The sequence below is a fragment of the Parasteatoda tepidariorum genome, chromosome 3 (assembly GCF_043381705.1).
Source record: "Parasteatoda tepidariorum isolate YZ-2023 chromosome 3, CAS_Ptep_4.0, whole genome shotgun sequence".
In the NCBI taxonomy this organism is placed as follows: Eukaryota; Metazoa; Arthropoda; class Arachnida; order Araneae; family Theridiidae; genus Parasteatoda; species Parasteatoda tepidariorum.
The window spans coordinates 29,112,487-29,129,974 of NC_092206.1; the positions used below are offsets into that span (position 1 = coordinate 29,112,487).

General features: G+C 28.5%; 1 protein-coding gene across 3 annotated transcripts in view; it reads left to right on the plus strand.

Moving 5' to 3' along the window:
- Nucleotides 1–2,923: 2,923 nt before the first annotated feature.
- Nucleotides 2,924–17,488, plus strand: part of LOC107439293 (PAPS synthetase) — a 44,017-nt gene continuing 29,452 nt past the window's right edge. The window contains exon 1 of one of the 3 annotated variants that reach the window (XM_043041754.2): nucleotides 2,924–3,109. In XM_043041754.2, coding sequence (XP_042897688.1) covers nucleotides 3,080–3,109 — 30 coding nt within the window. In that variant the 5' untranslated portion in view covers nucleotides 2,924–3,079. Of the gene's footprint in view, nucleotides 3,110–12,597; nucleotides 12,789–16,268; nucleotides 16,627–17,488 lie in introns of those variants that run through there. The other 2 variants (XM_043041752.2, XM_043041755.2) reach the window with 2 other exon arrangements.

Sequence of the window (17,488 nt, forward strand, 5' to 3'; positions counted from 1 at the left end):
AGACGTTGAAAATTTATTAAACAAGGATAATGTTGATAACGACCTTGAAAAAAAATTTTAAAAATCTGGGAGAATTTTATAATACAGATTTCAATGTAATAGAACTTTTTTATCAAAATATGTGACAGCAAAATGTTACTCAGCAGTAGAAAAGAAATTAAACCTAAAACTCCATTAGAATTTCTTACTTTTATAATCAATCTCGAATGGAGAAGATGTTTTTCCAAATCTGAGAGCGGCATTTCAAATACTCCTGACTATCTCAGTATCAATTGCTAGCTGCGAACGTTCATTCAGCAAATTAAAATTAATTTTGACAGATCGCCTAAGTGACCTAGCATTTTTAAGTGTGGAAAAAGAAAAATTTTAAATGAACAATTTTGATGATATTATTGATACATTTGCTTCATCAAAAGCACGAAAAATTTAGAGATAGTAATTAGTTTTATTAATGTATTATAATCATATGATTATTAATCATATGTATTATTAATTTGCGAGTATATTTTGCATATAATATTATATGGTTTTTGAATAGGGGGCGCTAAAAGGGTATTGTGCCCCGGGCGCGAGTTAAGCTCGCTACGCCACTGCGTAGAGAGAATTCTCTAGCTATGGCAACACTTCGCATGCTTTCTCCACTAGCGTGTGGAGACTCATAGAAAAAAGGAAGTTTGTTAGTTTCTCTCTTGACTTTCAAATAGATTAAAAACTTTCAAGTTAGGAAACTGTAGAAAACTGATAACTGCATTGAACATAGTTCTGAAAGAAAGCGTCATGAAAATTTAAAAAAATATATTTTTAACAATTAAATGTGAAAAATATTAAGAAAAGGAAAAATATCTTAGTACATTCCTGTACACTATGATATTTTTCCTTTATTTTTTTTAACATAGTTCTGAAAGAAAGCGTCATGAAAATTTAAAAAAATTTTTTTAACAATTAAATACGAAAAATATTAAGAAAATATTAAGAAATTCCTATACGACTGAAAAGAGGAGGAGAGGGAAGGGGGAGGGCCAAAGACGTGAAACCGGTCTTCTCCCCAAATGGCGTATTCGAGCGTTGTGATCGACATGTTCTGAAAAGTTAAAAATGCGAAGCATGTTCTGAAAAGTTCAAGAGAAAAATCTTTATTTTTCTAAGTGGTGAAAAGTTTTAGAACTAGCCTTGATGTTTAAAAGCCAATTAGGAGTCAGGCAGAGTTAGGTACTTGACATTTTTAATTTTATTGAAATTTTTAGGATATATTGCGATCGAAATGGGCTGCAGGTGGCGTAGAGCAGAATTCTCTATCTATGGCAACACTTCACATGCTTTTCCATTTAACATGTGGAGAGTTATAGAGGAAGGAAGTGCGTTAGTTTCTCTCTTGATTTTCATATAGATTAAAGTCTTTTTAAGTTGGAAAACTAGATGGAACGGAAAACTACATTAAACATTGTTCTAAGGAAAAGCATAATGGAAATTTCAAAATTTTTTTTTATTAAATAAAAAGGAAAAGTATAAAGAATACGCGATCTGGGGAGAGATCTTTTGGCCCTTCCCTCTCCTCCTCTTTTCAGTTGTATAGGAATGTACTACGATATTTTCTCTTTCCTTAATATTTTTCCTTTTTATTTAATAAAATTATGTTTTAAAATTTCCGTGATGCTTTTCTTTAGAACTATGTTTAATGTAGTTTTCAGTTCCATATAGTCTTCCAACTTAAGTGCTGATGACACTAGGCAACTAAGTTGAGAAACCGGTTTTTGGTTTCTCGTTTGTTATCACACGTTGCAACCTTCGCTTGTTCAACCAACTCAGAATAGTCCAATACCAGGACGGCACGGGTATTGGACTATTATAGTATATAACAGTCCAATACCAGAACTTATATTTTTCAATAAAGTTTATTGCTAAAAGCTCTTTGATAGCTGAGGTTCTGAAAGAAGAACTAGAACAGAAAAAAGGCAACTTAAAGGCAAAATAATTTCTTTCGTTTGCTTTCAAAATTTCATTAGTACTCGGAAATATCTGTCAAAGAAATATCTATCAAAGTCTGTCAAAATGAGTTTAAAAAGCTAAGCGTTCCAGCTATATAATTTTGAATTTTCAAATTTTCAAATTCAATAATAATTTGTAACTTTTAATATCTCTACAGAGGAAATTAGTTTNTTAAAATTTCCATAATACTTTTCTTTAGAACTATGTTTAATGTAGTTTTCAGTTCCATATAGTTTTTCAAGTTAAAAGATTTTAATCTATATGAAAATCAAGAGAGAAACTAACGTACTTCCTTCCTCTATGACTTTCCACACGCTAATGGGGAAAGCATGTGAAGTGTTGCCATAGGAAAAGAGTTCTGCTCTACGCCACCTGCAGCCCATTTCGATCGCCAATATGGAACGGACAACTACATTAAACATAGTTCTAAAGAAAAGCATCATGGAAATTTAAAAAATTAGTTTTATTAAATAAAAAGGAAAAATATTAAGAAAAGGGAAAATATCGTAGTACATTCCTATATAACTGAAAGGAGGAGGAGGGGAGAAGGGCCAAAAGTATGAAACCGGTCAAGCGTTCGAGTGTTAATTCGGATTTTTTTTACAGAGAGATATTGACGTATAAAAATAGTTAGAAGTGCTATGAATCTGTATGAAACGGTCAGAAATTGGACCTGTCTATTGGTATGTTACGACGACAATTGAGAAGGGGCTCTTTCGGTTCAATCATCAGAACGCACGTGCGCGTTGCAGCAACCGGATGCAATGACCAATTGGAGAGAAACATAACGCAACTACTCTTTCCGACATATTTTATGAAATAAAATTCTTATTTTAAAATTTTGAAGCTGGATTTTAATTAGAAACACATTGTTTTTTTTTTGATCAAAAAAATATTATTGTTATTTTGTTCAGTTTCGTTTTCTTAAAATACACGTAACCGTTAAGAAGCTTCTAACCGGTCCGCCAGCTAAGCAATCGTACTGTTTGTTGACAAAATTTTAGAAGCTTTTAAAGATAAAATCAACTTAATTTATTTATATTTACAGCTATATACTTTTAATTTTGCTTGAATGTTACTAACATTTTAAAAAATGACAGAAATCATCAAAAAGTTTAAGCCGGTTAGTGTTTACTTATATATTTTTTCTTATATTTATTAAAATATTTATGCTGTTCAAAAGATTAGTTTAATATACTATTGCCTAAATTATTTGTATCTATGCATGCTTGAAATTTTTATCAATTTCAAAAGTATGACATTAATCACAATTTTAATTTGATAAGGATATTTTAATCACTAAACCATTAAACTCTTTATTTTATTGTAATTTAAAAAAAAATTCCAATTAGAAAAAGATTCCAATTAGAAAAGAATTATGATTTCTGTAGTATCCACATTTTAAGATTTTTATTTTAGTTTTCAAATTATTCTTAACTTTATAAGGGTTTATCGACTTGAAAGAGTTAAATTCTTTTTCTGTATTGCTTTTTAAATTATATATGTATGAAATCTTATGTATGAAATCTTCATCTTATCTAATCTAAATCTTATCTAAATCTAATCTTCATCTTATCTAAATCTTATGTATGAAATCTTCAATTATCCTTCATGTGTCAATCTTCAACCATTCAAGAGCAAGGAAGAAAAATTTAAAAAAATTTCCAATGAATTCAGTAATTTTTTGGTTGGATTTCCTTATGGAAACTTTTAAACGAGGAAAAAGTCAAGTATTTTCCTCAATAATTTAAACTTATGAAAGAAAATGTATATTTAAAATGTTAACAAATGCTCATTGCACACATTCTCATTAGCCGTGTGTATAGAGACATATTAAGACTATATTTAATGTTATTGAGTTATGGTGATTGGTTATGCATAGTATTGTTGTAGAATAAAGTTTCTTATTAATATACTTACCCTGCAAAGTTGACATGACATAGAATTTAAAGATTTTTATTTCGAGCAAAATACAATACTATTTGCAAGTTACTGGAGTTATAAAAAAAATTTAAAATGTTAACAAAACATACTGTTTGTTTTCTTAATATACATGTACATGTGTGAGTTTAAAGTATTATTAAGTCAAAAATTTTTTGTAAAATACTTTGATAAAAGCTATATTCTACAGTTAGTGTAACAGATAAATGTTAACAAGGGAAAAAATTTAATATATGTAAAAAACTAATGCAAATAAAAATTTAACCAAAAGTGTTTAAAATCTAAATGATTCTGCCATGGCAAGTTAAAACAGAAAAATGCAATTTAAAATTACTTGTTCTGGAATATTTAAGATGATTTTGTTTAATTGTATAGAAATAGAGAGTTATTACAAATATGGAAAATTATTTATGTGATGCTCATATTTCTTAATTGCTATTGATTCGTTTTCCGATTTCACATATTTGAAAAAGAGGGGGAAAATTAAGTTTTAGAAGCAATATAGTATTTTCATTCATGTGCACATCTAATTTTTATAAAAATAAATAAAAGGATACCCTGATTCCTTGACTTTGGTTCACAAAGTTCTTCGGTGTTTTAGATTGAGGATATGAAAAAAAAGTCACAAAGGGTGTAAACACCCACAAAAGGAAGTAAAGAGGTTACAGTTGCAAGTCACTAAAAATTTAATAGTTCAAAATTATATGTATTTTTAAATATTATTAGATTTTTATTTTAAATAAGTACAAATATTGTTATCTGTCATATTGAACCTACTTCACTCTATAAACTGAGTGCTAAAACTGCATTTTTAAATTTAATGCTATAATCAACAAATATGTATGTATTTTTCTTATTAAAAAACTTAGCAAAAAAATATAATAATAGAATGTTTAGAAATGTTAGAATAATTTACTGTTTTCAGACTATATAATTAATTTATGAAATTTAATAAAAGCATCATTTTTATTAAATTTCTTCTTTATGTTTTAAAATATAAAGGTTTTTTGATGCACTAATTTTTGATTTTTCTTGCCCTCTGAAATTTTTAATGCACTGGTTTTAAAATATTTTTAAGAAATGTAATAAAATTTTCAATGAATATTTTTCCTGGTTGAATTCCATCCCTGTGAAATTATCTGTAAGTGTCCTTGATAAGAGAGATGTAATTGTAAGCAGTTGTGACCTTCCTTCTAAGTTTTATGGAGAATAAATCTTCCATTTTTAGCATATAATAAAAATACATATAAAATGAAGTTTTCATTTGAATATCATTTTTTTTTTTATTATATCAATTTTTCTGAACAAGAAATGCAATACAAATCTCACAATGTTTTTAGATTGGTAATGTTTTGTAAAACAACATTGTCAGAAAACTAGGTTAACATTATCGCCTGCAAACAGACTAATAAAATGGCTGGACTAGTATAATAATACTGACAATTTTTTCTTGAACTGGAGTGGCATAGTATATATGTTTTTTGAGAAGTGGAAATATTAGTATTAGTTAAAGAAATGTTTTTATATAAATTGTATTTTTTATTAAAATTTTATTATGGCCTGCAAACAAACTAATAAAATGACTGGACTGGTATGATACTGTTAATTTTTTAATGAACTGGAGTGGCATTTTATGTATGTTTTTTTGAGAAGTAGAAATATTAGTATTAACTAAAAAATCTTTTTATATAAATTGTATTTTTCATTAAAAATTCTTTTTAAAAATAGAAAAAAATACGAAAGTGGAAATATTTATAGTCATGAGCCAATTTTTTCTTAATAAATTGCTTTTCTCATTAAAGTTCCAGTATGGTAAAAAAATATTCTACAGATTACACATTACTATTTTTAAAAATGACATTACTAAAAATATTGAACTTACATATTTTACATTTTATTTCAAAATAACTTTTTTATAACTCATTAGTTTTTCTGAGCTGTTTGACATTTTAATAATAGTTCAATAGAGCTTCTCAGAATTTAAATACCTAGGATCTATAATGACAGAAGATAATTTTGTTCAGACTGAAATTAAGCCCACACTTAAACAGGAAACAGATGTTTTATTTATTTTTTATTTTATTTTACTTTATAAAATATTGAGATCTTTTTGGATATCATATAAGTTAAAACTAAATATCTGTAAGACAATATTGAAACCAGTTATAATCACCCAAGTAAATGAAACCAACACCACTGCACAATATGGAGAGAAGTTACTTTTAACTTGGGTATCAAAAATTTTATGCAAAAAAGATTGGACCTGTGAAAGATTGCCATGTTTGAAAATCAGAACGAATCTATTTAAAGAAATACGTAATTATATAAAAACAAAGATATAATTAATATGAATTATTGAGAATCATTAAGGTTAAGGTTTTTTCCGAAAAGAATAACAAGAAGGAAAAGTGTTGGAAAAGCCGGAAAATTAAGGCATGAGGAAGTTGAGCGAGACCTAAAAATCATGAAGGTAAAGAACTATATATTAAAAAAATGAGGATCAAAAAATTTTGAAATGCATGAAGAGGGTGGCCAAGATCCTTTATGGGTTGTAGTATTAAAGGAGTAAGTAATTTTGTGGAAGCAATTGACAGTTTTGCAAAGCAGTTTGGTACATAAATTTTGACTACAAAGGCCGCAGTGATTTAAGGGGTAGAATGTTCACTACCCAATGAGGTGACCCAGGTTTGAATCCTAGTAGTGGTTGGTTGATATGAATCCTGCTCACACTGACCACATTGCTAACATAAAGTATCATTTCTGGTAGATATATCACAACTTAGAATCCCTTTGCAGTTGCACTACCCATAAGAGGTTTTTGGGGTTTTCCTCTCCATGTGCAAGGCAAATTCAGGTTAGTTCCATGAAAAAAGTCTTCCAAGCAGGCTAGTTTGTCCCAATGCTTGATCCAGGATTTCCCTTGTCTTCTGGGTTGGGTACATAATTGCAAGTCTACAGAATTTAACACTGATAGTCATAAACTCAGAATTGGGTAGCTGTTCAATGATAGTTATAAAATAAAATTATGACTGTGAAAATTACCCTTTTCCTCTGACCTCTACTCTTTCCCTTTCCTTAACTAAAAATATTTACTTCTTACATGTGAAATCTTATTAAAATTTTGAATCTATCTCTTTTCAAAGATGCAAAAAATTAAAACTTGTGTAGTATATATTCAATCAATTCTTCATGAAAAAGATTAGTCTCAGGTTTCTTATTGCTACATAAGAGCTACTATTCGTTGCCGTAGTGGTAAAATTTTCAGCAGAGAATGCTAAAAATGAACATAGAACTTATACTTTTAAACCAATTCATGAAACAATTTAAAGCACATATAACAATTACAAAACTCTTATTAATTTTACAATACATAAAAAATTTCAAAAGTGACGAAAAATGAAAATGTATGGAAAAATCAGTAGGAGTATCCTATTTCCCTGTATACTATTTTATTAATTATGTTATGTTAGTAGCAAATAATTTATGTGTTTTTACACATGGCGATTTTTAATTTGGACAACTGTAAGAACCATAGCATAGCGATTAAGATATGTTACGAATTAATAAATGTATACTGGTTAAATTCCATCTTTAATGAGAAGTTAAAATTTAGTTTTTAATTTGGCCTTTTAATCTACGTATAATGTTTCTATTTTCCAATACGTTTCAAACTAAATGTTGTTAGAGTATAACTGTTTTTGAGGTGTTGATTAGAAGTATTTTATGAAGCCCTGCAATTTAAATAAAAATTCTTAACAACCGTGGGGTTTATTTGTGAAGCTTCATATCTTCCATTCGAACCAATTTCAGTTTTTCTAACAATCACAAAAACAGGAAATCACAACTATTCGAAAAGATTTTCTTTCGTTTTTTTTTTTTTTTGTTAGACGCTTTAAATGCAATTTATATAAATAAAAAATGCAAGAAAAAATATATATAATGAACAAAATGTTTCTTCTATTAAGAATAAATTCAGCACATTTTCCTATGTTTCAGAAATGAAAGACAATTTTAAAAAGGCAAGTAAAACAGAAGTTGATAGAAACGTATTAAAATGTTGAAAATTTTGTTCTGCTTAGATATCGAAAAATGGTTTGCGATTTTGCTCATTTTTCCTGAAAAGGGTTTCCAGAAACACTGGAAAAATACCTACGTCCAGGGTTGGCAAGGTTTAGGACAGAATGGATTAATCCACGGTTTAAACCATCCTGTCCAAAAGCCCTTTGTCCAAAACCTTTTTACTCAAATTATGTCACAATTTTATCTGAATAATATTTAAAAGGTAAAATAAACATATAACTAATAACTTATTGATAATTAAATCTACTAGAGAATATTTGTTTTTAAAAGTATGTTTTATTAACATTGTTTGACTCTTCAATTTAAATATTAAACAAAGGAAGATTAATCAGTAATCAATTGGTCCTCTCATTCTATAGTACATAACTGAAGTTCGACCTTGCCATACAGGTTAAGCTATTAGGGGCTAAGTGCTTGGTTAGTCATAAACAGGTTTATTTATCTATAGTACTATTCAGGAATACTTTTATTTCCTTCATGTTCGATTCTTTTAGCCTAGTGGTGATACATCATCAGTGCCAGTAACTGAAACTGATGTTATGCCTTCACAACTGTTAACCATTTTTCAGTTATTTTGTATTTCCAATTTAAATTAATATATTTATATTTAAAAACATTTTTTTTTAAATAGATTGTGCATAAATTATAATTTTTTTTTTTAAAAAGTATTATGAAAAAATAAAAGGTTAATTTTTGAACAAATTTAATATTTTTTGAAAAAAATTATTATTCTTTTTTAATATTGCATTATTTATCCATATGCAAAAACATTATTTATCAGTATTAAAAGCATATTTATATTTAAAGGATTAGGTATTCACTTTTGTTGTTCAATGAATTGTGGAGCTTCAAAAATTACAAACTTTTTCCTATTATATTATTTTCCTTTAATAAGTTAAAGTAAATTGTATCAAAAATATCAAATATTTATTGATACATGTAATTATTATGTGTACAATGGTTACACTTATAGAATTTTTACCTTTTACCAAAGTTAAAGGTTTTGAACACTTTAGGACAGTAAAACCCACATGTCCTGTCCAAAACCAGTTTAGGACGTCCAAAACCCCAACCCTGCCCACGTCACATTTGAAGAGACCATTAAAGGGGGAAAGAAGGATAAAATCTGAAGCAAAGCAGTTTTTTTTATTATTAATATTTGCCCACAATAAAATGGTACAATAAAAAAAGATATTGCTTATTAGTTCAGTGTTGTTGAACAATCTATGGTCCATCTGTGAATGTTGAAAATATGGTTAAAAAATAATTTTGTAATCTAATAAGTATGTCTAAACTCACATTCCCGTAACCTTCTTCTCATTGGCACGACAGCCCAGGATGGGCCTTGGCCTTCTCAACAAGCCTATGCCAAGACATTCTTCCCTTTGCCAAGGTTCTCCAGTTTATTATCTTTAAAACTTTTAGGTCCTTTTCAAGGCAGTCTAAAATTCTTAGGTTTGGTCGTCCTCTTTTTCTTGGCCTGGCACTGAAAACTTTTTTGGTTCGTAACCCCTTTTTCCCAAACCTCTTTATACTTCATAGTAAACATTAAATTCAATTTTTATGAAAGTATAAAAAGTATATCCTATAAAATTTAAAATTGCGATAATTTGATTGTTCTTAAAGCTTTTTCTGACATGGGATGTTATTATGGTTTTAACTTTTTTTCTTCCTTTTATGTTAAAGTTCTTTTAAGTACAAGCGAGATAATTTAATTTGAACGTGCTTTTATAATCTGAATTAAGTCTTAGAAAAATGTATCTTTAGTCTTATTTTTATACTATGAAATGTTTGGCGAATGATCTAACTAAAAGGAAAATTTGCTGATTGGTTACAGTTCGTTAGATTAGAAATGTTTCGTGATCAGAATATAGAGATGAGGTCACGATTTCCATGATTTGTTTGTTTTCTCGCAAATAGAAATTTATGAAATCATTTTATCTTACGCAACAGTGTTCTTATTTTATTAAACGTTAATTTAAATTGTCTACTGTCACTCAAATACGAAATAGTGTATGCGTTTCCTCTTAGCAGATTATCGAGATCCATTATTTTTGGTAAAATGCTGACGTGTATCGTATGTGGAAAGATTGGATACTTATTTTGAGTGTAATGATTTGAACCAAAAATAACTGAACTAATAAAATGAATAAAAATGTTCGTTTGCAAGTAGTAACTGTGAAACTGAGGATAAAATTCACAGTCACTTGTAATAATAATGTAGCAACAGAAAATTGGGAAATTGTTAGGTTTAAATAAGAGACGGTTGTTTTTATGCATTCGAATAAAATTCGGTACTTGAATACTGTATTCGATTATGAATGATTTGTATTATATTATGCTTGTAGAATATAATTTTGAGACAATTTGAACCTAATGTGTGTAATTTATTAATGAACAATTGCAAATAAATAAATTTTCACTCTTTTAATAGGCTGGGAGGCCTAGATTATTTGTTTTTGAAATTAAATTTTTTTGAAGTAATTATATTTAAATATTAAATATTTTGTCCAAAATACAATTTTTTTTATTTTTATTTAAGACTGTTTCTGTAAAGTCCTATTTTTAAATAAAGCTGAAAACGTGATTTCTTCCTCGGGCTTTCCTTTTTATGAGGATTTTTAGGAATTTTTTTTAAATTGGTTTTCAAGGCCTAGTTTTTGAGAAATGTTCGTTTTACTGTTTTTAAGTGCTATGACTTGGAGATCAATTTTCCAGAAATTTTCGGAAAGTAAAGTGAAAAAAAGAAATCCTTCTGGTGAAAAAAAAAAAATCTTATTTCTACATTTATTCCAAAAAAAGTAAACTGCCCGTGACTGACTACCACTGCTGATTGACAGTAATATCATGCATTTAATAAAAATTTCACAAATATTTAATATTTACATTATAACTGTTGATAAAGAGAAGTAGTTGCGAATAGTTTACCTCTTTCAAAAAATAAGTAAAAAAAAAAAATATGTGCTTTCATTTCTAGTATTTTGTTTTTGCGAAAATTAGAAAAAGCTGGTGTTAATAGTCAATGCATGCACTCTATTTAATTTATTTATTTTTTTTTTTTTACCATCAGTCATAGTAAGTTTTTTTTTTTACCACCCTTGTTATTGTTCTTTCATCCTTTAATTTTGTTTGATTTCCATTGAAATTGAATAATATTTGTGTTTGACGTAACAGATTCGCTTCAAGTTCCTGCACCATTAAACTCGACATTCAAACAACGAATCAATCTTAACTTGGCGAAAAACTGCCTGCAGTCTCTCCCCTTCAGAGATCAGCCTTTTTTTTTATATGTATATTAACACGGGTCTTAAGATCACGTGATGTATCAAGAATCCCCTTCCCTTTTTTTTCGTTGGTACTAATTTACGGCACCATTTACAACATTTGCCAACTTACCTTGAGTGCCTAATGTTGTATACTGCACTTAACATAAGTTAACATAAGTTACGTTCCCAACATATGTATTTGTCATCCTACGAGATGGTCTGCTACGTTTAAGGGGTGTAACATATCCTCATGTTGCACCCTGTATATCTGCTACAGCTTTGCCACTCTCCAGGCTTTTGCGAATGCTCTGCTCTGGTCGCAGACCTTCAAAAGTCTGCAACAGTTGCGCGTTTTAAGCTTTTGACCGGGCATGATTGTTTGCTTTACTTGCTTCGTTTTAAATTTATGGACTCTCCCTTATGTTGTTTCAATGCTGGACAAGAGCTAAGCACTCACCTGGACTAGGGCTAAGCACTCAGAAATTTGAACGATCTTCCTCAAAAGTATTGGAAAGCTCTACAGCTAATGGCATGATAGCCAAAGCTTGGCATTTGTCAACTACAGCAAGTGATTGGTGAAGCACTACCAATTCCGTCTTTTGTGTGTCATTAAGTTGTTCATTTCAGTCAATTCCTCCAGTTTTGGTGGAAACTAAGCGGTAGGTTACTTTACTGTTTAAATCACAATTTTTGCTTATGCTGTAACTCTTCGACAGATTATAATAATTGATAAATCTAGAGTTCTGACGTTGGAGCCCTAAAAACTCTCTGTATAATTTGCATTAACAGTGCTTTAAGACTATTCTCTGTAGCTACCTTTATCTGGATAAATTATGAATAGGTATGTTTAAGGTAAAGAGAAAGGTGATGTCAAATTGGCAATTCATATCAGCTATCCTTGTCAATGAACGTGAAGGCTGGTTAGTAAGAAATATTCTATAGTTAGATTACAAAATTTTAGATCAGATATAATCAGTTACATCAAGTTATGTTTGTAAAAAGTTATCTGATTTTACGTCAAATTAAAAACTGCTTTGCGTCAATGATTTTTGTTCGTGCTCATCTCTAACGAAATGTTGATTCATTGAAAGGGTTTGACGACATAGCCTTAATTTTCACTATATAGTCATGTTATTATTACGAAGTTCCGGTTGCTATTTTCTGTCATTTAAATTGAAAAATTCTAAATTATCTTAATATCGAATTTCGCTTGAGTAAAATTTCTTAGACGTTGTTCATAATTTGTTAGTTTTGAAGCACTTCGAACGAAGTTTCGTAATAGAGCAAGGTCTTCAAATTTTTTTTTCTTTAGCGAATTTATCGGTGTTTTCCACATATCGAAAATTCTATCGCTTTAAGTAGGGGAAACTCCGATAACTTCTTACTTTACAGTTTCGCAAAATGGTATCTATCTGTTAAATGTAAGATAAAATTTTCTTCTCAGAGCTCAACATGTATTCATATTTCCAAGTAGGATATCGTAGGCAACTGTTTCTCAATTATATTGACAATGAGGTTTGTATTTATACATTAAAATTTTTTGTTACATATTATATCTTTGATAAGATATGTTCTAATGTATGGTAATGTTGAATATATGTGTTAATGTTCGAAACGTACATAAAATTATTCTTTGCTCTAAAATTTAAATTTGCGCTTTATTTTCGACCAAGAGATGGGGAGTCATCCCCCCAAATTTTAGAAACTTATGGAAAACTTAACTTTTTCCAATATTTTGGGGCCATTTTAAGCATTTTTCAAGGCATTTTAAATCTTTTGCCTTTGTCACTGGTAAGGCATTTTGAGTATTTCGGCTCATTTACTCTGTTGCTTTGCTCATCATACCTACATCCTGTATAGTTTTTGCTACCAAGAATTATATATATCGAGCCAGTGAGACATCTCTGTCGTGAGGTGGTCACTTATTGTAAATTTTTTGAACAAATTTCAAATCATTAAATTCAATTAAATTGTTACATTTCATTTTGTATTTTAGTTTTGTGTATTTTTTGTTTTGTTTAATAAACGAATTTTGAATTATAATTTGAAAATTCATTTATTATGTAAGTTCTAAAATATAATCAAAATAAACCGTGGCGGACCAAACATCAGGTTTGCTAGGTCACGGGATGCTGGCTGGACAGTTGTTGGCAGTGTTGCCAGGTGCCGATACCCGTTCACCCCCAGATGGCTTTGTAAAATCCCCTAAATTTAATTTTTTCAATTAATGTATAAGTATTAAAAAATAGTACATTTATTATTTTATTTATTAACATTTTAATAGTACATTTATTATTATTTTATTATATTAGTATTTTATTATCAACAAATTAATAATGTGCTGATAATTAAAAAAAAAAGGATGAACAATTAAACTATTAATTTACCTTTAAATTGCTTTTCGTGCTCCCACTCTTTCTTGTACATTTGTACGTACTTCTTTTTTTCTTTATCCTTTGGCATTATTTTTAAACCATGCACATTAAAAATTTTAAATAATTTGAATTAAAATTCACCAAACGTAAAGGTTGATCGAGCTAAGTAATAACTTACTACATTCAACAAAGGGGTTAAGTTCTAAAATTAAATCTTAATCTTTCTGTTTTGGTTTAACATATTGATTTTCATATTACCATCTCACACATTCAGTTATGAAATTTGATATTAGAACGTAACCAAAATAAAACTAGTAAAATTCACAAATGACCCTAAAACAAACCCCTAAAAACAAATTCCCCTAAAATACCCACTGAAGATAAAAATCCCCCTAAATTTAGGGGGAAAACCCCTAATCTGGCAACACTGGTTGTTGGCGTATTGGTGGTGCTGACTGGCTGGTTTCAGCCCTTTGGCCGTATAGTGAAGATCCGTCGTGTGGAGATTAGAGCAAAATGGTTCCAGTTCCAGTAGGAAGACAAGGATAACGCACTATTTTGTTGTAAAGTAATAATGATATCTTTCGAAAATGCATAAGTAACATCTAATTGTGCCCCATTCATTATACCATAACCTTAGGATCCATTTCATGCTTTTTAAATAAAATTTTGAGTGAACTCTAAAATTTGTTTTGTAAACATCTGGTCTTTTTATTGATAGATTTTTGTGTTTTGTATTCCATGGAGTTTTTTTTTTCTTTCAATTTTGCTATATCTAAATTTAGTTTCACTGAAATTCTACAGTGAAACTTTAAAAATGTTTTTAATTGTCTAATTTAANGCTAAACGAATGGAATTTAGTTGTTGTTTATTTAGTTATTGTTATTAGTAGTTGTTGTTATTTGTTTTAGTTGTTGTTGTTTATTTAGTTGTATTTAGTTTCAATAACTTTTCTTTATAATGCAATAAAATCTGGCGAGCAGCTATTTAAACGATCGAACACTTCGTTTGTTTATTTGTGGCTTGAAGTTAGGCTCGCAGAAAATGCCGTTCATGGGTTAAATTTAGTAGGAACAACACAACCTGTGACGTAGGCTATATTATACCCAATTATGGATTATTTCTTTTTTTTCTTCTACGCCGATTACATTTAGAATTTTTAATTTCCGAGGCAAAATTATTTTTGAGTAATTATCGTTTGATATTATCGTTATTGAAGAATTATCGTCTGATTCAGTTTAAGCAATTTCGCAATTTCCATTAATTCTTTAAAGTAGCATGTTTGCACAATTTGCATTAAATATAAAAACCGCTCAAATAGTTCAATAATGACTTGATGACTGAAGTTATGACTTCTCAATAAATTAAATAATTAATTCACTTTTACATTTTTCATGAAAAAAACAATATTAAATAAAGAAAATTAGAACTCTAACAACAATTTTGATAAATTTATTTAATTAATTTTGAAAAATTCTAATAATCTTTAATAAATTGATAATAAAAAAGGGGGAAGCGTACAGCGAAGTGTAGATTTTTTTAGGCATTATTGATAAAGGCAAAATAATTTTTTCTTTCTTTTTTTTCAAAACNAAATAAAAAAAAAAAAAAAAAAACTTATTTTGGGTATTAGTTTTTTTAAGAGAAGTCTAATTTTAATGGACTTATTTATACAAGATCATATTTTTATAATTTCAATTTTAATATAAGAAATATATTAATAATTTATGCTTACATCTTATTACAAATTCATATTCATAAAAATAAATTCGAGCAAAAAATTTCATTTAAAAAAATACTTACATTTCAGTAAAAAAATTCACATTTATATATTCCACGTAAAGACTGCTGTAATTATAATAGGTGTAAATGTTTTGTTCTCACCGAGCGGACAATTAATTATAATAGTAAAATATAACTATTATAAGTTATTTGTTATTGATGAAATTTATCAGAAGTCTCCCGATTAAATCCAAACAATTTTCGACCCCCACCCTTTCTTCTTATTTTTGTAATTGACTGGAATGCAGGAATGTAATGCGTCTTTTTCATAGTCCTTGTAGAATTAATAATTTTCTTAAAAAATAAATAAATAAAATTAAATAGTTAATTAAAAATAAGCAAAATAATCTTTCGTAAAATTTTCGAGTATTCTACAACATCTTTTTCAATCTGATTTAAAGACGGCTAATTATTCTAGTTTATGGAAGATAATACAATGATTTAATTAACAATGGCTTTCTCAGGAAGAAAAAAAACAGTGATTCATAATTTTATAACTCAATCCCGCGCATTGTTATGGCTTATATAAATAAAATTAAAAAGTGATAACAATTAAAAGTAGCAATAATTTGGGAAATTCGAAATGTACCCAAATATCCCACTTATCCTATTCTTTCATCGAATTTAATAACGGCTAATTCTTATAATTTTTGAAAGACAATGCAAGTGCTCTAATTAACAATGCTCCGTCAGACATAAAAAATGGTTCATCATTTTAACTCTGCACGACTCAACTCTTTATCGTTCTGGCTTATATTAGATGCACATAAATATGGTTAAAAAATATTCTTCATCCTAGTTTATTTAAATTAAGTATTTAATTACTGTTTCCTTCCTTAAGTAACGAGGATGCGTTTTAAGCAACTACTACTACTCAATGTTTCGAGAGAAGAAATTCAGTAAGTACGATTAGAGATAAGAGCATCACGGTTTTGGCGTTTTCAAGGATTCGTGTTATCGCCAAGTCTCAATCAATGCTATTCAAAAAATTTTATCTCTACAACTTGCACTATTTATTTATTTATTTATTACGTTTTTAGACGTGTCATTTTGCTGGATGGAAATACATAAAATAAATTGTCGTGATAACAATTGGCAAAAATTGTCGTAATAGCAGCAAATTTGAGTAACAAGCTTTCACGTTTATTGTTTGAGAACGATTTTGATTCAATATGCTTGCAGGATATCGTTTGCTGGTAAGCATTTACCAATTTCTTAAAAACATTTTTCGGGTTTATGATTCTTACTTCAAAGTTTATTAAAAATGTTTGTTTAATAACTCTCTGTGTATTAGGATTCTATTGATAGACTGTTAAAAATAAAAATGATACACGCTATAGATTTGGAATTAACAAAATTTGGATAAATTTTGTATTAAGAGTTCTTAATTGAATCATATAAGTATTTTAAAGAATTTCTCTGTACTAGCCTTTCCCTCTCCAGGCTTTATTTGTTAATATTTAATTCTGTCTTATGAATTTAATTGAAAAAACTTTTAATGAACGTGAATCCTTGAAAAAAAATTTATAGATGCTTTTCGAACACTCAGTCGTGCTCTCAAAATGTTCTTGTTTCTTTTCTATCAAATTTTAATATTTCGTGTTACTTATTACTCTTTATTAAAATTAATATTTAATAAATAACAATTATCAAATGTTTTAACATTATTTACTACAGAGATGCCAACTTGCTCCGGACAGCAAATATATATTTTAAAGTGGTAGTTTATAAATTGTGATTCTTGGTTTAATAAATTCAATTTAGTAGATTTTCATCCACCACTATTTCTAAATAGTTCGTAGGCTTATATAATTCAGCACTTTACAGTACTTACGTCATGCTATACCTTTTAAATAGCAAGCAAAAATAGTCAAATATTTGCAAATTTTACTTTGTAGTTATTTACCGTTTTATTAATTATTTTGACGCGTCCGGAGCAGTTGGCATCTCTGTTTACTATTCTCGATGACAAATGTAGTATTTGGAACTTCACTTTTTGGTGTTGAAAAAATAGTATGAAAAAATTAAAAAATAGTAAAAAATGATAACAAAAATAAA